This window comes from Hoplias malabaricus, chromosome 18 (genome assembly GCF_029633855.1).
Source record: "Hoplias malabaricus isolate fHopMal1 chromosome 18, fHopMal1.hap1, whole genome shotgun sequence".
NCBI classification, from domain to species: Eukaryota; Metazoa; Chordata; class Actinopteri; order Characiformes; family Erythrinidae; genus Hoplias; species Hoplias malabaricus.
Genome location: NC_089817.1, coordinates 19,229,491 through 19,255,150, shown reverse-complemented (window position 1 = coordinate 19,255,150; position 25,660 = coordinate 19,229,491). Strand labels below are relative to the sequence as shown.

The window sequence follows — 25,660 nt, the reverse complement described above, 5'->3', positions numbered from 1 at the left end:
ATCTTAGATAGTCTGAGCTTGTGGTTTGAGAAAAATATGAATCTCAATCTGTGCCTGTGCATTATTTTTTTCCACAGAAGAAACACCCCACTTTTCTAGAGAGGTACACGCAACTTACTTCAGCAGCCCTTAAAAAGAAGTCATCCACTGAAAGTTCTTTGGACCCACCCTCCAAACAAACCAAGCTGTGGGAGACTCGAAGAGTGTCCCAGGCAAGTGTAGATAAAGTCATCCTCAAATTCATTCCTTCCATTCATTCCAAGGTTTGCACTCAGCACACATTGTTCAGCAACAGGGCTTCATTGATCTTGTGCAACATCTTCAGCTAAATACAAATGTCATGACACGCAATGTTGTAAACGAAATCACAAAGCACTCTGTTGAAATGAAAAGAAAACTGAAAGCTGCCCTTAGTGAAATTCAGTTCTTAAGAGACTGCTAGACGGCACACCCTCGCAGTTTCATTGGTGTCACTGCACACTGGTTTAACCCCCAGACTATGTAGAGATCCTGTGCTGCACTGGCATGCAAGCAACTTAAAGGGTCACATACCTTTTCTGCCCTGGCTGGTGCCCTAAATGATATTCACACAGAATTCAATATCAGAGAAAAGATTGTTCGCACTACAACTGACAATGGATCAAACTTCCTAAAAGCCTTGAGAGTTTATGGGCAGACTGATGAGAACAACAATCCTGAACCTGTAGGAGAGGGTTATGGAGAAGAGGATGATGGTGTCCAAAATGATGAATATGATGAACAAGAGGAAAGCGTTGAGGGTGTTGAATTTGTTGATGCCGGAGCCCTGTTGGATGAAGATGACTACTTGAAATACCAGCTACCCAAGCACCATCGCTGCGCCTGCCACCTCCTCAATTTAGTGTCTACAGCCGATGCTTCAAAAGCCGAGGTCAACCCATTGTACAAGCGCGTGTCAAGGTCCACATTTGCCAAATGCTCTAGCCTGTGGAACAAAAGTTAAAGATCAACCACCGCATCTGAAGTAATCGAAGACCACTGCAAACTCCAACTTGTAAGGCCTGTAGCTACAAGGTGGAATTCACTCTTCTCAGCTGTAGAAAGAATAGTGAGAATAACGAGAGAACAAGGAGAAGGAGCCCTTGCAGCTGTCTGCAGTGAACTAGATACACCTAAGTAAGTGTTTGTTTTTCTGTCTTTCAGTTAATTAAGTGTTTAACAATAGGTTAAGTCAGTTTTATACTTTGAATGCTGTAGCACACGTTTACACTATGCCAATATGCAGTCCCTATATTTACTATGGATGTGATTTGTAGCAACACAACAACATTTCTGAAAGTCTCAGATGACAATATTTTTCCTTGTTCCTCCAGTTGAAGGTGCTACATCAAGTAGGCTAAATGTTCCATGTTGTGTTTTTCTTTTCTTCGTGGTGCAGGCTTTCTCCAGTGGAAATTGCATTTAACATCATTACATCGAATATGTAAAGATAATGAGCCCAGTTGCAAAGGCACTTAATGTTCTTCAGGGAGAAACCAGTGCGCAGATGTGATGTTTGGTCCCCACCATAACTCTACTAAGGACTAAGCTCCAGCAACTTCACGTCACCTCCGTTCTGTGAGCCTTTGATTGCTGCCTTTCTTTCAGGCCTTGAAAAACACTTCGGAGAGATGCTTGCAGATCCAGAGCTGATAGCCGCAGCCATTCTAGTTCCCAAATTTAAGACCTGCTGGACAAGTGACGAAAATATCCTCAAACTTGGTAAGTTCTCAAAGTTCTCACTTCTCAACTTACCGTTAATACGTGTAATTTCTATGGAAATGAAATGAGTTTGAAATGACATTTAATGACACACACACAATTATAATACTGTAATATGATCTAAATTATTTTGATTTTTGTTTTTTTCCCCACAGGTCTTGAGTATATCAGGAGCCACTTGGACAGTCAGGCAGAGAATCACATCAGTGAGGGCTTTTTTTTTTTTTTTTCTTTTCCTCCTTGAAGAAGACTGGCCTTCTAGAAATGACCCAGCAGTTGGATGCGTACCTGGGGTGCCCAGGAGACACAGTAGAGGTACTGAAGTCCTTCCCAGCTGTGTGCCAGTTATCACTTAAGCTTAATACAGCACTCCCTGCCTCAGCAGCCTGTGAACCGCACACTTGATGCAATTCCCACAAAGTTGCTCAAAGAAGTACTACCAGCTATTATTGATCCTCTTTTAACTATAGTAAACTCATCGCTTAGTCTGGGCCATGTACCCAAAGCTTTTAAACTAGCAGTTATTAAACCTATGATCAAGAAACCAAATCTTGATGCTAGTACACTGTCTAATTACAGGCCTATTTCTAATTTGCCATTTCTGTCTAAGATCTTAGAAAGAGCTGTGGCCCAACAACTTAGTTCATATCTACATAAGAATCATATATATGAAAAATTCCAATCTGGATTCAGGCAACATCATAGTACAGAGACAGCTCTAGTCAAGATAACAAATGATCTTTTAAAAAAGATCATTTGTTGTAAAGTGGACCAGCTAGAAGTGCGCATCCGGAGCTTATTATTGTTGAGGGATAAACAGCGAGATTCAGTGTTAGCAACTCCGGGTGCCTTAGGGAGAGTTAGCACCCCCACGACTCCGGCGTTAGAGCCCTCACAGCGCGGTGAATGGGTGACGTCTCGGCGTCATAGCCGGAAAGCTAAGGCTGATGCTAACGCTGAGGCCAAAGCTAGCCCACCGGGACACCACGCTCCTCCGATTCGCGTGTCAAACAGGTTTGCCCTGCTCAGCGAAGCACCCGCTGAGGAGCCTGTTAAGAGTGCTATGGTTATAGGAGACTCTATTGTTCGGCACGTGAAATTAGCTACTCCTTTAGGGGCGCCGGCAGTAACAGTTAGCTGTTTATCGGGAGCCAGAGCGCCGGATATTAGTGGCAACCTTAGACTGTTAGCTAATAGGAGATATTCGAGGGTAGTCATTCATGTAGGGGCCAATGATATTCGTCTGCGGCAGTCTGAGGTAACTAAGGGTAATATTACAGAGGTGATTAAACTGGCCCAGACGATGTCCGATGCCGTAATCTGCTCTGGCCCCATACCAATGCGGCGTGGCGACGAAGCTTACAGCAGACTTTGGGCGTTAAACTGCTGGATGTCCAAGTGGTGTTCCGAAAATCAAGTGGGCTTTATAGACAATTGGTTACGTTTTGAGGGCAAGCCTGGTCTTATAGGTAGGGATGGTATCCACCCCACGCGGGAGGGTGCTGCCTTACTTTCTTGCAGTATAGCACATAGTCTTTTAGTTAGTCGGCAGAGTAGTGTAGATAGCTGCTGACAATCCAGAGCCGGGACCAGGCCGCAGACAGACAGGCTAAACCGACCGTCTGCGAACTGTCTTGAGGCGTCACCCAGGTTCAACTGTATTGAGACTGTGTCTTTCCCCCGAACTAAATGTAAAAGTAGAAAAACAAAATCAGCCTGTTTCAGCAACCTAATCAATATTAAATCATTCACAACACCTAGCAGCAACACCTCAGAACTAAAATTTGGGTTACTCAACATAAGATCGCTAAACTCAAAAGCACTCATCGTAAATGATATTATAAGTGATCATAAATTCAATGTTTTCTGTCTCACGGAAACGTGGGTTAAACCAAATGAATATTTAGCACTAAATGAAGCCACCCCCCTAGGCTATAATTATGCACATAGCCCAAGAATATCAGGCAAAGGAGGTGGAGTATGTGTAATTTACCAAAATACCCTAGAAATTAGTCTTAAACAATGTGACACCTTTTCTTCTTTTGAGGTTCTCTCCACTATTATTACAAATCCGGTCACAAAAAAGGACGCATTTTTATTATGCAACATTTACAGACCACCAGGGCCTTACTTAGAATTTCTGAAAGAATTCAGCGATTTTGCTACAAACCTAGCGGTGTGCAATCATAAAGTTATAATTGTAGGAGATTTCAATATCCATTTCGAGAAGGAAAGTGACCCACTAAAAAAGGCATTTACCTCAATCTTAGACTCTATTGGTATTACTCAAAATGTAACAGGGCCTACACACTACTGCAGCCACACTTTAGACTTAGTTCTGACACTAGGTCTTAACATTGACAAAATTAATATCTTACCGCAATCCTCAGCAATCTCCGATCATTACTTAATTTCATATGAGCTACGTTTTATCCATAATATATGTAAGAACCCTCGCTATTCTACAAGGCGTATAATAAAACCATCTACCGCCCTACAATTTATAGAAAACCTACCAGAACTATCGACCCCAGTTCCAACTCCATCAGACCCAATGGACCTAGATGTACTAACTGACTACCTAGAAAATACCTGTCGATCTACTTTAGAAAAGGTAGCACCACTTAAACATAAAAGTATAAGACAGAAAAAGCTCGCACCATGGTATAACGATAAGACCCGTACTTTAAAACAAACATTACGAAAACTAGAGCGGAAATGGCGATCAACCAAGCTTGAAGTGTTTCATTCTGCCTGGAAGGACAGCCTTATAGAGTATAGAAATGCCCTCACTAAAGCTCGCTCAGCATATCTGGCCTCGCTGATCTCCAATAATATAAATAATCCGAGAGCACTGTTTAGTGTGTTTTCTAGAATTACAAAAAATCAAGCAGGTTCTGAACAACTAATTCCAGCAACTCTCACCAGTAAAGATTTTATGGACTTTTTTAATAATAAAATTGAGAATATTAGACAACAAACTCTAGCCACAGGATCAAATCCATCCTGGCTGCCACCTGATGTGAATGAAATAAAACATAATATAACTGTAAAAGAAAGACTTGAAACCTTTTACCCACTCCCACAATTAGAACTAGAGAAGATTATCACCTCCGCAAACTGTACAACTTGCACACTTGACGCAATTCCCACAAAGTTGCTCAAAGAAGTACTACCAGCTATTATTGATCCTCTTTTAACTATAGTAAACTCATCGCTTAGTCTGGGCCATGTACCCAAAGCTTTTAAACTAGCAGTTATTAAACCTATGATCAAGAAACCAAATCTTGATGCTAGTACACTGTCTAATTACAGGCCTATTTCTAATTTGCCATTTCTGTCTAAGATCTTAGAAAGAGCTGTGGCCCAACAACTTAGTTCATATCTACATAAGAATCATATATATGAAAAATTCCAATCTGGATTCAGGCAACATCATAGTACAGAGACAGCTCTAGTCAAGATAACAAATGATCTTCTTCTTGCCTCTGATCAAGGCCACGTATCCCTGTTGGTGCTTCTTGACCTAAGCGCAGCCTTCGATACAATAGACCACAATATTCTCATAGAAAGGTTAGAAAACATGGTTGGAATCACAGGGACAGCCCTATTATGGTTCAAATCTTACTTAACGGAACGTTATCAATTCGTAAAAGTAAACAATCTAAATTCAAATTATTCTAAAGTAAGATTTGGAATTCCACAAGGCTCTATTTTAGGACCATTGTTATTTACATTATACATGTTACCGCTAGGCACAGTTATAAGAAACCATGACATTAACCTTCACTGTTACGCAGATGACACGCAATTGTATATTTCAGCCAAGCCCGATGACAAACACAGATTAAAGAAAATAGAGGACTGTGTAAAAGACGTGAAAGGCTGGATGTTGCGTAACTTCCTCCTTCTAAACAGCAACAAAACAGAGGTCCTGCTTTTGGGTCCAAAAGTGACAAGAAATAAATTATCAGATTTAATTTTAGATCTAGCTAACTTTCCAGTTAAACCTGGTTCAGCAGCAAAAAATCTTGGTGTCATAATTGACCCGGATTTATCATTTGATCAACACATAGGTAGTATCACTAGGACAGCTTTTTTACATCTTCGCAATATTGCTAAGATTAGAAATGCCTTATCCCTCCAGGACGCAGAAACATTAGTACATGCCTTTATTACTTCAAGGCTTGACTACTGTAACGCACTACTGTCAGGATGCACCAGCAGCAATTTAAGAAAACTTCAACTAGTTCAAAATGCTGCAGCTAGGGTCCTCACTAAAACTAGAAAATTTAAACATATCAGCCCAGTTTTATCATCACTTCATTGGCTGCCTGTTAAATTCCGCATTGACTACAAAATTTTGTTATTAACATATAAAGCTCTACATGGGCTTGCTCCTGAATATCTTCAAGATACAATTTCCTATTATGAGCCTCCACGTTCACTCAGATCACAGAATACGGGATTTTTAAATGTTCCCAGAATTCAGAAGGCCTCAGCTGGGGGAAGAGCCTTTTCTTATAAAGCCCCCCAACTCTGGAATGATCTTCCAAAAAATGTTCGGGACTCAGACACAGTCGCAATCTTCAAATGTAGGCTAAAAACTCATTTGTTTAGTTTATCATTTGGTAGCTAATGCTCCCCCATAGATAAAGGCGGCAGATCCGGGGGGTCCATGGACACAGGGAATTATAGTATACTGAGACGCTGGTGCTGTCGTCCCGCCGCTTCTCGCGATCACTCAGGTTTGTTGACGGTGGAGCGGAGGGATGCCAGTGTTTCAGGATGCTCCCGTGTCTGTGTGTCCTCCTGGTTCTCTCCTTTTAGTTAATGCTGTCATAGTCAGATCTGCCGGAGTAATTAGCCACACTCTGGAAATTTTCATATTTTCTACTTTACAAACACAAAACAGTTCAAAACTAATTCCATCCCTTTACATCTTTCCGAGTAAACGACTGCCCACCTGTCTGTCTGGACACTGATGGATGACTGTCGAGATCCTCCTCCACTCTTCAGACCAGCTGCCCACGCTCCAGCAACCACCAAGTGCCTTGAAGCTGTCCCTACACTGAAGTTCTCATGGACTACTAACTATCATCACCAGTAGATTGACCAGAGGAGGATGGGTCACCCCTTGTGAGCCTTGGTTCCTCCCAAGGTTTCTTCCTCAGCTGGGGGAGTTTTTCCTTGCCACTGTCGCCCCTGGCTTGCTCACTTGAGGGTTTTACATTTGTCTTTACATTTCATGTCAAATCTTGTCTTACTGGAATTCTGTGAAGCTGCTTTGTGACAACATCAGTTGTGAAAAGCGCTATATAAATAAATTTGATTTGATTTGATTTGATCTTCTTCTTGCCTCTGATCAAGGCCACGTATCCCTGTTGGTGCTTCTTGACCTAAGCGCAGCCTTCGATACAATAGACCACAATATTCTCATAGAAAGGTTAGAAAACATGGTTGGAATCACAGGGACAGCCCTATTATGGTTCAAATCTTACTTAACGGAACGTTATCAATTCGTAAAAGTAAACAATCTAAATTCAAATTATTCTAAAGTAAGATTTGGAATTCCATAAGGCTCTATTTTAGGACCATTATTATTTACATTATACATGTTACCGCTAGGCACAGTTATAAGAAACCATGACATTAACTTTCACTGTTACGCAGACGACACACAATTGTATATTTCAGCCAAGCCCGATGACAAACACAGATTAAAGAAAATAGAGGACTGTGTAAAAGACGTGAAAGGCTGGATGTTGCGTAACTTCCTCCTTCTAAACAGCAACAAAACAGAGGTCCTGCTTTTGGGTCCAAAAGTGACAAGAAATAAATTATCAGACTTAATTTTAAATCTAGCTAACTTCCCAGTTAAACCTGGTTCAGCAGCAAAAAATCTTGGTGTCATAATTGACCCGGATTTATCATTTGATCAACACATAGGTAGTATCACTAGGACAGCTTTTTTACATCTTCGCAATATTGCTAAGATTAGAAATGCCTTATCCCTCCAGGATGCAGAAACATTAGTACATGCCTTTATTACTTCAAGGCTTGACTACTGTAACGCACTACTGTCAGGATGCACCAGCAGCAATTTAAGAAAACTTCAACTAGTTCAAAATGCTGCAGCTAGGGTCCTCACTAAAACTAGAAAATTTGAACATATCAGCCCAGTTTTATCATCACTTCATTGGCTGCCTGTTAAATTCCGCATTGACTACAAAATTTTGTTATTAACATATAAAGCTCTACATGGGCTTGCTCCTGAATATCTTCAAGATACAATTTCCTATTATGAGCCTCCACGTTCACTCAGATCACAGAATACTGGATTTTTAAATGTTCCCAGAATTCAGAAGGCCTCAGCTGGGGGAAGAGCCTTTTCTTATAAAGCCCCCCAACTCTGGAATGATCTTCCAGAAAATGTTCAGGACTCAGACACAGTCACAATCTTCAAATGTAGGCTAAAAACTCATTTGTTTAGTTTATCATTTGGTAGCTAATGCTCCCCCATAGATAAAGGCGGCAGATCCGGGGGGTCCATGGACACAGGGAATTATAGTAAACTGAGACGCTGGTGCTGTCGTCCCGCCGCTTCTCGCGATCACTCAGGTTTGTTGACGGTGGAGCGGAGGGATGCCAGTGTTTCAGGATGCTCCCGTGTCTGTGTGTCCTCCTGGTTCTCTCCTTTTAGTTAATGCTGTCATAGTCAGATCTGCCGGAGTCATTAGCCACACTCTGGAAATTTTCATATTTTCTACTTTACAAACACAAAACAGTTCAAAACTAATTCCATCCCTTTACATCTTTCCGAGTAAACGACTGCCCACCTGTCTGTTTGGACACTGATGGATGACTGTCGAGATCCTCCTCCACGCTTCAGACCAGCTGCCCACGCTCCAGCAACCACCAAGTGCCTTGAAGCTGTCCCTACACTGAAGTTCTCATGGACTACTAACTATCATCACCAGTAGATTGACCAGAGGAGGATGGGTCACCCCTTGTGAGCCTTGGTTCCTCCCAAGGTTTCTTCCTCAGCTGGGGGAGTTTTTCCTTGCCACTGTCGCCCCTGGCTTGCTCACTTGAGGGTTTTACATTTGTCTTTACATTTCATGTCAAATCTTGTCTTACTGGAATTCTGTGAAGCTGCTTTGTGACAACATCAGTTGTGAAAAGCGCTATATAAATAAATTTGATTTGATTTGATTTGATTTGAAAGAATGTTTAGTGTTGCAGGGCTGAACTTCAGTCCAAGAAGAGCATGCGCTGGCTCAAAGAACTTTGAGAACCAGCTGCTTTTGCGGCTGAAGAAAGCCTATTGGTAACTCTTTGTTGCATGTTCTGGGCATGACTGATGTAGAAAGTGTTCGTTACATCTACTTAAATTTTACATTGTTGCCATTAGCTATGGAATTGAGCATAGTACATACCAGGACAGTATCAATCAGGAAGGTTTGAGGTAAATTTAATTTTTTGTTTTTTTGATTAATCACTTGGATTAATCATTCATTTTGACACGAATGTCTGCTGTATGTAGACAACCATACAAGGATAATTTTTATTTTTGCCCTGGGTACACCAAATTTTGTGTCCAGTTTTGTTATCTTACATCCATTGCCCTCACAGATACCTGCAGCTAAGCTTGGATGTACATTTACATTCCAATAAAGGTTATTGATAACATGCCTCTGAAGTTTGGGCAAATGATCTTTCTGGGTGGGCTGTGCCCACCTGTAGACATTCATTGGCTCTGAAAATCTGCAAAAATAACAGAACTGGATAGCTGGATAGAAACTGGAATCAGAGTACAATCATTCAAAATCATTGTGTCTTAGTGTAACACTATAGTTCAACAGATTCTATGTGTGTGATATGTATTTATCTGGGGCCACCATGATAGTGCATTGGGCTGCATGCACTGGACAGAGTGTTGCTCAGTGTAAATGATGGTGATTGGGTAATAGTGAGGGGTCTGAGGCTGGCAACAATAGGTGGAAAGTGGATAAGTAGCAGCCTTGAAGTACTATAGAGGGGCAGCATTAATAAAGCGAGATGTCCTTCGTTGGCAGGTGTGTCCTGGTGGTGCCTTTCCAATGGCATAGAGGAAATTGAGAACGGAATGGTGATCTAGAGTGATGACAGATGAGGCCAATTAAGAAGCCCCAAAAAGGTCAGCACCGCAGGAAAGACGAGGTAGAGAGAAGACAGTTTGTCACACGGGAGAAAACTCTGAAAGAGAAAAATCCAAAAGGTGCTGAGGAGCTCAAGCAAGGAGGCAGGGTAGAAAGTTGACTCAATGATAACGAAAATGCCTAGAGGGTGATGAAAAACAGGTGCCATCAAGTGCCTGAGTGCTGGTCCAAGGTAACCTGGGGAGAGAGCATAAGCTGGAACTTAGGGGCTAGATAGCAGTGTGGCTGTGAAGATTAGTGGACAGGTTGAAGGTGTAGTGGAAATAGTATGCACACGTTGCGGTGGCATTAGCACTACATAGCGGAGTCAATGATAATTAATTATTATTTTATTAATAATTAATTATTTAATTAATTTTACTAAGCTCCATGTTTGGGAGCCATTAACTAATATGTAGTGTCCTTACCTGTCTTAATTTTAGCTTAGACAAGTAGGTAATCTTCACATATTATACAGCAGAATTAGCTAGAATTATCTATTATTAATGAATTATGCTCATTGAATTATGCTCAACCCCGCCGTGGGTTCTTGACTCTGAAATGGAATCTGAACTAGAAATTATAATTTCATACAAGAAAGGTGCACACACAGACAAATAATCAAGGGTTAGTTTTATCACACAACTAGTTTATTAATTGTAATATCAAATAATGAATATTAATATAATGAAATGGATTACATCAATAGATGAGGGAACAGGGAGATTAATATATGAGGGAATTTCTCTATAATAATTATTAACCTAAGTTCTAAGAAAGGCTATTGTTTATCCCAGCAAACTTCAGTACCAACCCATGAGCCATGAGAGACATGAGACCATGTGACCTTACGTATCCAGAGATGGACAGGGAGCATGTCGCTGACGGTGCCTTCTGGCACGACTTCCTGGAGAATTGCAGACGTGGGCCTTGTAAGGTTGCAGCCGCGGGCGTTCCTTTTTTTCCCGAGCCTTTCAGATGCAGCTGTCGAAGCTGGTTCTGTTCTGTAGGTCTCTGTGGGGATTCTTCGTCGTCGCTGATCTGCCGCCTGGTGAGAGAGAGACATGTCCATGCAGGTCTCTCCTGGGCAGGTTTCCTCATCTCAGAAGGTCATTCTGAGGGGGCGTGCAGCCGTCCTCTTCGTGGCGTTGTCATCCTTTTGTGCGTCAGAGGTCTAAGGTTCCTTTCAGGCTCTGGGTGTGGCGTTGAAATTTTGCTAGGGTTAAACTATAGCTTTTCTTAATCTGTAGTTTCTATCTGGACCACGCTTTAAAGGCCCAAGACTATTTAAGAAAGCCATGAGTCTGACGCCTGCAGAGTCATTTCAAAAACTCAGGTTATTTTACCCTTGAAAAAGGCTAAAAGAGATAACGCCCCAAGTATCTGGAGCCTTGAAGTGAAGAGTCGAACAGCAGAGAAAAAGGGGCAGAAGCCCAAAAAGCCCAAAAAGCTTGTGTCATTTGGCGCCACAGATTTTTAACCAGAGTTTAGAAAACCCACCCCGAATACCTGATTCGTCCTCAATGATGGAGAATTTGAGCTTTTCTTGCTCCTGATTGGCTGTTTCCTGTACTTTGGGAGTGGCATCACATAGAATTTATGACACTTGACAAGACAAAGACTTGACCATCCCTGAGTGAATACTTTGCAATATAAAAGATTATATGTTAACACAAAGTAATATCATTAAGAAAAAGACAACCATGTTCTATACAATTATTAACCAACTAAACACATAGTATGTGGCTACCTTGGGTCTACATAAATTCATATAAACAAAAATGACTTTAAACACATGTTAATTAATTCCACCTATTTTGATAGTCAAAACGGGTTAATTTCAAACAGTTGTGCCCATATACAACTTGTTTTCTATGTAAGAACTTTGGGATGTTTGAGTCTTTTAGAGTTAACAATCTTTAAAGGTGTAAGGGGGCATTATGAGTTTCAATCAAGATTGAGTCTCTGTGTCTCTCTGCATTCTTTTCTTGACCCTGGGGGTCCTTAAGTCATAAAAAGGGTTTTTGGAGGGGGTTTTACGGGCCTGCTCTGGAGGTTTATCTCACCTTACATCTGCTAGTGAGGAGATGTCTCTGAAACGAGCTAAAGTTTGGGTATATCAAATCACATCTTCAGAAAGTCACAATTTCTTATTAGAAATTAATAAACATTCATAATATCCACTACAAAGGCCCACAGCGCCTGGAGGAATCAGTGCGAACAGTACCATAGGAGGCAGGGTGAGGTGCTGTTGGTAGCCGAGAGATGAAAGATGAAGGTCCTCGGTGGCACGAGCTGGAAAGTTAGAAGCTGAGAGCGACAAGGCTGCGTGTGAGAGGGTGAATTGAATTTGAGGTGGCGTCAAGGGCCTGAGTGCTGGGTAGGGGGGCTGGTCCAAGGCCACACCTGAGAAGAGAGCATAAGCTGGAACTTTGGGGCTCGGAGCAGCATGATCGCAAAGAGGAGAGGTAAGGTTGAAAGCCCGCAGCTGCTGGAAGAATCAGTACGAACAGTACCATAAGAGGCAGTGTGAGGTGCAGTCGCTAGGAGAAGCTTAGCTGCAAGCAGAAGCAGAAGGTAAGATCCAGCAGGAGAGAGTGAAAGCCGTACAGTGGACGCAGGGTGCCATTTGTTTGTGAGGGAAAGGCATATGCATGAGCATCCACAGCAGTTTCTGAGGAGAGAGTGCAAGCTGTGAATTTGGAGGTGGGTGGTGCGGCCGCAAAGCTATGGGGTTGTGACGAAGGTTTGTGGCATGAGAGAGGAGGGCTGTAAAGGAAGAGGCAGGATGCAGCAAAAGCACAAGGGGAAGGAGATTAGGATGAAGGTCCACATCAGGAGAGTGGGTGTGCTGTAAAGGAAGAGGCGGGGTGTGGGACAGCCACAAAGGAGAGGATTAGGACATGGCCCATAATGGCACGCGAGAAGACGATGAGCTGGAAAGTCAGAGACTTGGAGTAGTGCAGCAGCAAAAAGTGGGGGATGAAGGTCCACTGAAACACCTGAAAACAGAGCAGGAGCTAGAAGCTGTAGTGTGAGCAGCAAGGCAGCACAGAGGAGGGTCCGGTACGATAGTCCACAGCAGGGGGGGGGGGGGGTCACTCGGGAGGCCGATTGTAGTGGTAGGAGAAGCAGGAGAGCACCGATCCGGAGCGGGTAAGACAGCAGAGCATAGAACAGTCGAAGCGGTTGCAGGCCATACGTAACTTCAAATAGTCTCATAGCTGTTTAAGTGCAACAAGAAACAAGCCTACATTCATTGCAAAAGTAATAACTACTATTAAGTATAGCCTATTTCGTTAATATATCATTTTAGGATATAATGCATTTCATGTTTTGTTTAAAAACACCTGAAACGGGATACCAATTCTTCAGCATTTATTATCCATCTCATTTAGTACTGTAGGCAGAAAGGAGTTACGTTTGGATTTATTCATATCCAAGATTTTTAAACTCAACTAATATGTTGAAACTAGATATACTTTTAAATAAACCTGCAACAGGTTGTACACAGGTACAGAGAAAACCCACCTAGCAGGAGAATCAGTTAACAGAATTAGCTAAAAGATAGCCGGAGCTGGCTGCACACACTCCTCTCAACACTGAAGTTCATCTGAACCTCGTGCTCTCCTGTCTACGTATTTCAATGGGAGCCGTAAATCAGCTGCTATAGTTGGAAACAGCGTCAACATAAAGTGAAACGGCCGTAAACTCTTAAAGGGCCAGTGCCTATTTAATTAACATGAACTATACTGAAGCTGGGTTACACAGTCACAACATCTTGGTCTTGCTATCAGACGCTAAAGAGCAGTCAGCTCTCTGAGGCTAAAAAAAGTCACTTACACTTCTATAATGCTACAGTATAATGCTGACAGACCTTAAAATGTTCACGGCTCCGAATATGGGGATCAGCAGGAATGACCCAGCGCGGAGGAGAGAGCTGACGTAGTGAACCAGTCGAATCGAGATTCGTCTCCTGAACTAAATGAAGCAAGTTTGTCTGACACGGAAATTACGTGAATTTGCGGGTTATATATAGGGCTGAGAGGAGGAGTTTGGACGTGGTCCTACTCCCAAAATTATGTTATTACATAACTTCAACTATGTTAAAGTCATTACCTCAGAATAATCATGTGGAGGTAATACCCAATAATTAATTTGAGTGGGGAAAATCTCACATGATTTCCAAGAAAATGGAAAACTTGAGCACTTTTCCTACTCTGACCTGTAGAAGTGCAGATGGCACTTTACCTTTACCAAGTTACCTTTCTCTGATTTTACAGTTGATGTTTGCCTTGACAAGAGATCTTTTTTTAAATAGATGCCAAAGCCAAGTAAAGACAAAATTGTCTGGCTGTAAACAGGAAGCCCATATCTGCCAGTAACTGAGGCAGCTTATCTGTCTTAAAGGATCTGTCAGACACTTGTTTTTAGATATCTTGCAAAGTCAGATTCAGCAGTCTTCGTGAATTTGTAATACACGAGAAGCTAATTTTGGGAAAATTAATTTGGTAATTGGGTTAGTGGAAATTGTCATTTTTACCTGTTTAACTTTTGTCTTGTAGCCATTGCTAATTTGTGCAGTTCTGCAACTTTACGTAAACGGGGGTGGGGGGGGGGGGGGGGTGGGGGTTGGGCTGTTGTGATGATGTCTTGGCCTGTGAGTTACCTCATATTTGTATCCTAGTGAAATAGAAAAATAAAGCTGAGGCTTTCAGTGATCCTACTCCCTCTAAAATTGGAACATATATATATATATATATGTATGTATGTATGTATTGGTGCATTGTCATCCTGATACACGGCACCACCTTCAGGATACAATGTTTGAACCATTGGATGCACATGGTCGTCCAGAATGGTTTGGTAGTCCTTGGCAGTGACGTGCCCATCTAGCACAAGTATTGGGCCAAGGGAATGTCATGATATGGCAGCCCATACCATCACTGAACCACCCCCATGCTTCACTCTGGGCATGCAACAGTCTGAGTGGTACGCTTCTTTGGGGCTTCTCCACACTGTAACTCTCCTGGATGTGGGGGAAACAGTTAAGATGGACTCATCAGAGAACAATACGTTTCACATTGTCCACAGCCCAAGATTTGCGCTCCTTGCACCATTGAAACCAACGTTTGGCATTGGCCTGAGTGACCACAAATTTGGCTATAGCAGCCCGGCTGTGTATATTGACCCTGTGGAGCTCCTGTATATTGACCGATGGACAGTTCTGGTGGAAACAGGTGAGTTGAGGTGCACATTTAATTCTGCCGTGATTTGGGCAGCCGTGGTTTTATGTTTTTTGGATACAATCTGGGTCAGCACCCGAACATCCCTTTCAGACAGCTTCCTCTTGCGTCCACAGTTAATTCTGTTGGATGTGTTTTGTCCTTCTTGGTGGTATGCTGACATTAACCTGGATACCATGGCTCTTGATACATCACAAAGACTTGCTCTCTTGGTCACAGATGCGCCAGCAAGGTGTGCACCAACAATTTGTCCTCTTTTGAGCTCTGGTATGTCACCCATAATGTTGTGTGCATTGCAATATTTTAAGCAAAACTGTGCTCTTACCCTCTGCTAATTGAACCTTCACACTCTGCTCTTACTGGTGCAATGTGCAATTAATGAAGATTGGCCACCAGACTGATCCAATTTAGCCATGAAACCCCCCACACTAAAATGACAGGTGTTTCAGTTTCCAACCCCTGTATAATACAAACCAGATTCCAAAATAGTTGGGACACTTAACAAATTGTGAATAAAAACTGAATGCAATGATGTGGAGGTGCCAACATCTAATATTATATTCAGAAAAGAACACAAATCACAGATCAAAAGTTTAAACAGAGAGAATGTATCATTTTAAGGGAAAAATGTTGTTTCAAAATTTCATGGCGTCAACAAATCCCAAAAAGGTTGGGACAAGGCCATTTTTTACCACTGTGTGGCATCCCACCTTCTTCTTACAACACTCAACAGACATCTGGGGACAGAGGAAACCAGTTTCTCAAGTTTAGAAATAGGAATGCTCTCCCATTGATGTCTAACACAGGCCTCTAACTGTTCAATCACCTTGGGCCTTCTTTGTCGCACCTTCCTCTTTATGATGCGCCAAATGTTCTCTATAGGTGAAAGATCTGGACTGCAGGCTGGCCATTTCAGTACCCGGATCCTTCTCCTACTTAGCCATGATGTTGTGATTGCTGCAGAATGTGGTCTGGCATTATCTTGTTGAAAAATGCAGGGTCTTCCCTGAAAGAGATGACGTCTAGATGAGAGCATATGTTGTTCTAGAACCTGAACATAGTTCTCTGCATTAATGGTGCCTTTCCAGACATGCAAGCTGCCCATGCCACAAGCACTCATGCAACCCCATACCATCAGTGATGCAGGCTTCTGAACTGAGTGCTGATAACAACTTGGGTTATCTTTGTCCTCTCTGGTCCGGATGACATGGCGTCCCAGTGTTCCATAAAGAACTTCAAATCATGACTCATCTGACCACAGAACAGTCTTCCATTTTGCCACACTCCATTTTAAAAGACCCTTGGCCCAGTGTAAATGTCTGAGCTTGTGGAGCTTGCTTAGAAATGGCTTCCTCTTTGCACTGTAGAGTTTCAGCTGGCAACGGCGGATGGCACAGTGGATTGTGTTCACTGACAATGCTTTCTGGAAGTATTCCTGAGCCTATTCTGTTATTTCCTTGACAGTGGCATTCCTGTTTGAAGTGCAGTGACATTTAAGATCACGAGCATCCAGTAGAGTTTTACGGCCTTGACCCTTACACACAGCAATTGTTCCAGATTCTCTGAATCTTTTGATGATGTTATGCACAGTTGATGATGATAACTTAAAAGTCTTTGCTATTTTATGCTGGGTAACACCATTCTGGTATTGTTGCACTATCTTTCTGCGCAACAATGGTGGAATTGGTGATCCTCTTACCATCTTGGCTTCAGAGAGACACTGACACTCTGAGAAGCTCTTTTTATACCAAATCATGTTGTCAATTGACCTAATTAGTGTTAATTGGTCTTCCAGCTGTTTGTTATATGCTCAATTTCCTTTTTCCAGCCACTTATTGCTACTTGTCCCACCTTTTTTGGGATTTGTTGACACTGTGAAATTTTGAATCAACATATTTTTCCTTTAAAATATTACATTTACGCAGAGTAAACTTTTGATCTGTCATCTATGTTCTATTACAAATAAAATATTGACATTTGCCATCTCCACATTATTGCATTCTGTTTTTATTCACAATTTGTTTAGTGTCCCAACTTTTTGGAATCCGGTTTGTATACATATTATAGGAATTTCTAGGACTGGCAACAATGGTGGCATACATAGAGTTAATATTTGGCATAAATAATGGAGGCAGTCATGACCTAATTGTTAGAGGAGCAGGCTTGGTACAGGCAAGGTCCGCGGCTTGATCCCCACAACAGGAATTAACATCCATGACTGAAGTGCTACTGAGCAAGACACAAAATTCTCAAGAGCAAGACCCAAAGTTCTCGCCGGGGGCAGAGGATTGCTGCCCATTGCTCTCTGTGTTTGTGTGTGTGTTCACTGCCCTTAATCACTAGTGAGTGTGTTTACTGCCATGGATGGGTTAAATGCAGAGGTCATATTTAATTGTTGCACAGTGATCATAAAGTATGTCACTTTCATTTAGGTTTATCTTTTTAATCATTATACTTCCCTTTACAGCAAAATGTTGAAAAATGTTTTGTTAACATAACATTTAAAAAAAAGACCCTAATATATATATATATATATATATATATATATATATATATATATATATATATATATATATATATATATATAGCTGTTGTATTTGTATTTATTTTATAAAAATGGCATTATTTAGAAGGCGAATACAAGTATTACAATCACTAGACATAACTCGTTTCCTCATAATAAAAGTAACATAGCACCATCTTCTGGTAAACTGTAATGTTTGTCGTGTCGCTGTAGGTATGTAAATGTATGTGGTAACATACTCATTTCTAGTAAAATTAAGATAGTTAATAAATCACTTGTGCTCCTATTTCCTCCCACATTCAGAAACAGAAATTGTGGATTATTGGCTGTGCAAAATTTTACACAGGTGTAAATGTATGAGTGACTGTGTTGCCCCGATCATGGTGAAGAGGTCACAGAAACTAATGAAAGAATAATTTGTACTCAATTTGCCAAGAAACAGCTGCTACTTTGCAGGAAAGGCTCTGGGAAGACAGTGGACATGAGGGGGACAGTTGTTTATGATGTAAATTGGAATTATTATTTTTTTTTAACTGTATTCAGAGATACATATGAAATCATATCTAGGTTATCAAAAATGTCTTTAAAAACCTTACATGAACATCTCTTTCCTATCCATCTATTAAGACGTTTTAATCTAAAAGAATTTCCTTATTTATTGGGATATTGTAGGTTAAAATAGCATTGGGATGTTCCTCCTGCCTGAGCTGAAAATTGAACGCTAGGGTGAAGTGCAGACTATATTTTAACATTTTACAACATATCTTAGGCAAGAAAGCTACATAAACCAGCATATAAAACCTTTCCCCCCTTTTTTCTTTTTTTCCCCAACTGCTACTTCAGTAAGTTATAGTGGCAATGATAATGTCTATTTTTTTCATATTTGGATCCAGTTTATGTCCTTAATTCTTTATTACAGTATTGTAATGAATAAACAGCATTTCATATTACATTATTAACATTGACTTACACATTTGGCAAAGCTCATGTGAGAGCTGACACAGCTAAACTCTGTAAGCACAGGCTTTTTTTTATATGTTAGAACATTGCAGTAAGAATGGTAGCCTTCATCAACAACACCTTTTATAAGGTCAGGTACTGAATTTAATTTGTTAGTTCTGGATAGTTTTCAACCACTAATCCCACTGGCACTGGATGGAGATTAACTACTCCACAGTTTCACTGCCCTGTGCCGGGGGACTCACTGATGCTTGGCATTGATCATTGTGACATAAGACTCATGTGTTCTAAAGTGTCACATTTCATTTCATGCATCCCTGTGGACATTAAACAAGCTGTGCTAGCACATATGTGTGTGCAACTGATTCACTAATTACAAGGACTATCTACTAATTTGTGAGCATATAGTATACATCAGATTAACCCCCATAAAATTTCTCTTTGTATATTTTGTATATTTCTGATTTGGTATTAATTACCTGAATCCATTCATGTGTAATTGCTCAGACTCATTGGATAAATTGATCTCATTGACATACACTCTTTCAGACACCCTAAATTCTTCATTTTGGTCAGTTCCAACTGCTGGAGCTTCAGTTAAATGTGAATCACACCTATCTCTTCTTTGATTATTGATTGCTGATACAGTTGATCCAGATGTTCTTGGGGTTTCACTTGTTGGTGAGGGGGTCCTGGGGGCATTTCCCATCACTGATGTACCATGACTTGAAACATCTCTGTTATCCTTACATACATTTAACTTTATGGTCTCTGCTGCAGAAGGGATATAACCTTCCAGTCCATCAGACTTTGCTATGGAAATGTTTGAGACGTTACAATCTGTTGTCACAATGTCTGCTGGCTCCAGGGTCACTAAACCATTGTGTCTCCGCTCAAGCATTGGAGTATCTGCAAGAAAAAAATTCAATATATATGAATAATTGTTGGGGGGATTGTGCATAGTTTTTCCATGTATACGTAGTTGTTTTTTTTTTGACTGGACCTGGTCCCTGGAACCAATATGTACAGGGTGGGCCATTTATATGGATACACCTTAATAAAATGAGAATGGTTGGTGACATTAACTTCCTGTTTGTGGCGCATTAGTATATGGGAGGGGGGAATATAATGTTGGATCCAAAATGGCCGACTTCAAAATGGCCACCACCCATCTTGAAAAGTTTTCCCCTCCCATATACTAATGTGCCACAAACAGGAAGTTAATATCACCAACCATTGCCATTTTATTAAGGTGTATCCATATAAATAGCCCACCCTGTAGTTTACTTGTAGTTACCAGTCTGATGGTTCCTTCTGCCATGTGGTTTTCTCACTCCAGCATTTGTGTGCATATTCTGATCACCTGATAAGAAATATAAATGAGAGATTTTGCATTAAAGTTACATACTGAAGCTGAAGTTTTATTCTAAGTTTTAGGTCTTTTCAATTCCTCTGTCAGTGACAATTTTGTTATTATTTAGATTTCACATAATTTTGTGATTTTATTTTGTAAAAATGTACCTCTGAATCTTAAGCATCGTGACAGAGCCACTGATATGGTAAGTACAAATATGAACACAGAGGCAGCAGTGCCCCACCAGGACCTTCGACACACATTTTCATCTGAATCTGTAGAGGAAAAAGCAATATTGGTCAACATTTTGGCTAAAGAAATATGGACAGTGTTACATTAGCTTTATTTTACTTAAAATAAAAACAAATAAAAACTCTTTAAGTTTCTATATGTAGTTCTGTATGTCAGACATCATTGTAGTTGCTGTGGTCTAGGCTTCATTGCTTAAAGCTTAAAGTGGTTAAAGTTGGTCTTTAATAACTTTATCATTGTTCAAATTATCTCATGGAAATGGGTTGTAACTCCCTCAGCCAAGGAAGTACCATTGGGTGCTTCACATCAAAGGCACCGTGTTCTTGTTAATATTAAAACAGCATAAAAATAGTCTATAGGTACAAATTAATCTTTGATGGATGTAAATTTTACCTGTGACTCGAACTGTGATGTTGACCCAGGTCTGGACCTGGTGCTTCATCTGGAAGCTGGAAAACATGCAGGTGTAATCCCCAGTGTGGGTTAAGCTATCAGGGCTAAGTAAAGTTAGAGAACCATTTCCTACATGTGCCTGATCTATGTCCAGCTCAGCTCTGTTCTCCCAGAGGTTAGAGCTTTTCCGACTTCGGCTGTTGTAGGTAAAGATGATGACGGGATCACTGGTTCTGATGAAGGTCCATGTGAAAGTGAAGTTGTGACGAGGTTGAGGCACTGTGCAGGGGACCAACAGTGGAGTACCTTCTTCCCCAGACAGCTCATCTGAAAAAAAAGACACATACCATTCCAAGCTAATTTTAAAAATGTATGCATTTATATAGGTCTGAGATATTTTAGAGAAATCTACTTTCTAGCCCCAAGTGTCCATTCCTTTCCTGAGGTTTGGTCCACCTCAGAATTACATCTACACCCAAAGAGCATGCATTTCCAAGCCTTTGTACACCTACCTAAATGATGACCATGAGAAACTTATGAAAGGATATATGTTAAGGTACCCATAGCATGGTAGTGAAGTGCCTTGTTAGCATGATTTGTTGCTGGTATGACTGAATGAAGCAAACCAGTTAGATTATGTAACAGTGTTAGAAATGGTATTGTGTTAGCTAAAATTTATTTGTTCATATGCAATACTTTTCAACAGGACACAGATGCACATGGAGCAGACAGTTATGGGGGTTGGTGTCATCAATGTAGATGTGGAGATCCTCCATGTACTGGAAAATATTGCATTTGACTATGCTATGTTGTTTGGCCTGAAATTGCCTCAACCTTCAGTACCCACAAGAACTGATAAGCACCTTCGAAGTGCTCCAAAAGATAATCATGAACCTTGATGATCCAAGTTTAGGGACTCTGCTTGGTTTTTAAATAAAGCTGAGGGTTTTTTTCAGTTTTATTTTTTTTATGTTGGCTCTAATCTCTGTTAGTAGATAGAAATATATTTGAACTTGTTAATGAAATGCAATTTAGTTAGATTTTATTAAACCATACTACTAACATTCATATAATTAAACTGAAGTTTGTTGCACTAACAAAACTAATAAATCTAGTTTAGTGAAGGTCAATTAAATTGAACTGACATTTTATACATGCATTCAGTCAACAAATATAGCTTTGGTTGAGGTAATTAAGTCTATATATGCTGATTCTACTCAAGTTGTTTAGATCGAAATGTGTGGCATAATTAAATTAAGTTATTCCAACGATTTATTTTTTTGAGTGCAGAGGAAAAACTTCTTCAGAACATGAGGTAGACGTCTTAAGAGAACCCAAGGTTGCATCCAGAAATTCTAAACATTTCTCTTTCTCACCTCCCTGACCTGGAAAATGCTTTTATGATGCCATGTAACTGTACACACTACACAAAACATGTCATAAGCACCTCACTGGACCTATGATCAGAGAAGATGATCTATACAGATGAATCCAAGTATGAGTCAAATTCTGTGTTGTTAGTAATTTTATACTCTATTTTTTTTCTACAATAAAGTCGTTGTCAGTTTAACCCATTAGCTAGGACTAACCCAGTCGCATGATGCTACAAAGGTGAGAGAGTAAAGGTAGAGAGTAAACATTAAGCCAGTCACAACTCCTTTTCAAAGTGCTATAAGGCCATTTTCCCCACAGAGAGAGAGTCCAATATGTTAGCCAACCCATAAAACGTTGCAAATATTAGGAACCCTGTTACGATTATATTTTTAAAGGGGGATATTGGAAGCTTTCTCAGCTGTGTGATTCATGGCTGAGTGGTGAAGACATGAATTGGAAATCCACTGAGGTCTACAGCTGCATGTTTCAGTCCTGCTGACCATGTGTAATGTATAATACCTTGCCGTTTCAGTGATGCCGTCCACACCTGGCTGCTGTCCGCAGAGAGCACAGTGCAGAAGTAGGCATGCTGAGAGACATTCCCAAGTATACTAATAGTGCTCTCAATGGTGAACAGGCCTTTTGAGTCTGGGGTGTTCCGGGTGAAGTTGTGGAGGCTGCTGAGGTCAGTAGGTGGCTCAGTAGTCCACAGCAATTGAGGTGCAGGGTAGATGTTCTGGGCGAGACAGGTCACCTTCTCTTCCGTCAGTTCTATTTTTACCAGTTGGATCAGAGCTAGAAATATAAACCATCAGATAAGATGAAGAGTACATAAAATTTTCATCTTTGAGAGAAATGGGTTAAATCATGCTCCAAAGATTTGTTTCTATATCTGGTACAACTTAAGAAAATCTTAAAATAAGACTACACTTATAAAGACTTGTAAATGGTTTAAAAATCTGTTTATTTTTGTTAATTAGGTTGTAAACCCCTTAAAAGTCACATTTCTTTTAACACGAAAATAGAGAGGGCAACAGTAACTTATTTTACTGAAAATATAGATGTTAAGAATATGCCAAGACCTCAGAATGTGAATTTTGTCACTTCTTATGTTAAAAGGCACCACATTATCATCAACGTCACAACATAGTAACATATCAGTGGTTAATTAACAAATATGTGTTGAAGCTGACAGGCTTAATGAAGACTGATGGAGAAGACAAGTAAGTTCAGTATTTTGCAAGTGTAGATGGATGCGGGTGCACTGTTAACCCTTCTATATATTCAAAAACAATCTCCTGCTTTTTTGTCATTTTATGGTAAAGATTACACCACAGTTACAATAAAATTACAAAATGTTAGGAGAATGTTTGAATTTTGAATTACAGTTTTACTTAAAATTGTATTTAAAATTGTGTATTTGTACATTGTATTAGTAAAGTATTACGTATATTATTTTACATTTATTTGTAGAATAATATAACTCATTTAAGTTAATAAAACAACTTGTTAAAATTAGGCTACTCTTAATATACATTTGAATGTAGGCATGCGCTCATATGAATTAGCTATTAAATTTTATTAACTACTAACATTTTTACAGTTGTAAATGAGATTTATATAGAACAGTTCTCCTATCTGGACATTGACCTGTAACTGACTAACTACTTAATTTAGAACAGACTGTTTAAGTATATTACTTTATTTACATATGCATATATTTTTTTCAAAATCATTGTTTTATTTGTACAATGTACTTTAAATAAGTATGTTATGTATTATATTCATAAAATTTGTTGAAATATAGGTAATTGAAATTGTAGTTAGTTTTGAAGTTGTTAACTACAGAAAATTATGCTATAATAATAAGTTTTTTTTTAATGTACAGGATATGCTACTGATCATTCATTCATTCATTCATTATCTGTAACCGCTTATCCAATTTTAGGGTCACGGGGGTCCAGAGCCTACCTGGAATCATTGGGCGCAAGGCGGGAATACACCCTGGAGGGGGCGCCAGTCCTTCACAGGGTAACACAGACACACACACACACACACATTCATTCACACACTCACACCTACGGACACTTTTGAGTCGCCAATCCACCTACCAACGTGTGTTTTTGGACTGTGGGAGGAAACCGGAGCAGCCGGAGGAAACCCACGCGGACACGCTACTGATCATAATGCAGGTTATACATTATGTTCCGGAACTTGGTTTGAGAAAATTGTCTCTAATTGGATCTTAATGGATTTTAATGTATTACCCCTGATATAGGACATTGACATACTTTATTTCTCTTCATTTTAACATGGCTCAGTTAATTACATTTAAGAGATCATTTCATGTTATAATGAAAATGTACATGCCAGTAAACTCACCTTTGACCCCCAGGTTCACAAAACTTTCCTGGTTGCCTTTCCGGGTGCTGGTGTAACATTTGTAGCGTCCTTTGTCTTGAACCTTCACCTTGCGGAGTACCAGTGAGGCATTTCCTTGGGAGATTTGGGAGTTAAACAGACATGTGCGTCCACTGAAGTGTTTGTTCTGAAGGCCAAATTGGTCTTTGTTGTAGTAGTAACTGTGCACTGGAATCTGCTGCTTGTACCAGTGAATTACCACAGCCCCAGTGGGTCTGAAACTGCAGGGCAAGATGCAGTCCTCATGGAAGAGGCATTTCACCTGGGCATCTAGGGACACAGAATCATTAATTGACATGACAGTATAATGTACCCATATCACCAGCAAAGTTTGAAATTAGATGTTCAACTCATACATGCAAATGTCAGCTCAAAATTCAAGTTATAATTCCATATACATTTGCAATTTGGGAGACTTCCATAGATATTTTATCTATACAGTGATTTGAATGCTTTATTTCATGTTATTTTTAAAAAAAAATGTTTCCCATATTATTTTGATATATCTGTTGTAATCATCACATAAGCATGAGCAGACTTCATTCCTTTCCAACCACATTTCCTCAGGCACAGGCAATTATGCAAGAATGTTCTTTGTAAATCTTCCTTAAACTGCTCTGGGAACATATTTAGTGTAGAATGTGGCTAAATGTAACTACCCTTGAGAAAATTTTTTCAGTGTACTAGTATTTGTGTAAGAGGATTTACACATACTCTGGAAGTATTGGCCATTAATGTATCTAATGTTTTGAAAAGACTTTATAGTAAATGTTATAACCTTTCTGTGAAGATTTGATTATATTATGCTCTGGCAGCATTAATGAGGTTAGGCTCAGTTACTGGATGATTAGTTCAGAATCATAAACGTTACTCATTCCAAAGATAATAAATAGTGTTCCATCACATCATCAATACATACAAAACTCTTCTTCATCTGTGCTTTCCTTATTGGTGCCACTTGCTGCAGTTTTCACCGTCTGCTTTTAACACTTATGTTGAAACTGCCTAAAAAAGAATTTGGTCTGTCTTTTTTTCAATCAGCTGCAGTCAAGAAATATTTGGTCATATACATATGTTTTAATTTTTCTAAAAGTGAAGAGTATAACGTTTTTTACATTAAAATTATATTTACGGTATATTAAAATTTATCACTTTGTATGTTGAGGTCTGCGTATCCTGCTTTGCTGTAAAAGATGGAAAGGTTTACATTAAATGT

At 40.0% G+C, this 25,660-nt stretch overlaps 1 protein-coding gene across 1 annotated transcript; it reads right to left on the bottom strand.

Annotated features, from left to right (window-relative positions):
• Positions 1-10,088: 10,088 nt before the first annotated feature.
• Positions 10,089-24,742, bottom strand: LOC136675198 (uncharacterized). The gene is made up of 12 exons (XM_066651629.1): positions 24,406-24,742; positions 22,543-22,818; positions 20,650-20,976; positions 20,172-20,279; positions 19,948-20,013; positions 19,405-19,559; positions 15,038-15,147; positions 14,862-14,949; positions 12,800-12,922; positions 12,148-12,411; positions 10,773-10,961; positions 10,089-10,118 (listed from the first exon to the last, which is right to left on the bottom strand). The coding sequence occupies exons 1-12, from the start codon at positions 24,740-24,742 to the stop codon at positions 10,089-10,091; spliced, it is 2,073 nt and encodes a 690-aa protein (XP_066507726.1).
• Between the last annotated feature and the right edge of the window lie 918 nt (positions 24,743-25,660).

Excerpts from the sequence above, each read along its gene's own strand:
- LOC136675198 (XM_066651629.1), bottom strand. The coding sequence starts at position 24,742 with ATGTCAATTAATGATTCTGTGTCCCTAGATGCCCAGGTGAAATGCCTC. Across the intron at positions 20,977-22,542 it reads GGCATCACTGAAACGGCAAG|ATGAGCTGTCTGGGGAAGAA; the intron begins GTATTATACATT and ends CTTTTTTTTCAG. Across the intron at positions 10,119-10,772 it reads CCCTGTCCATCTCTGGATAC|GTTACCTTGGACCAGCACTC; the intron begins GTAAGGTCACAT and ends CTCTCTCCCCAG.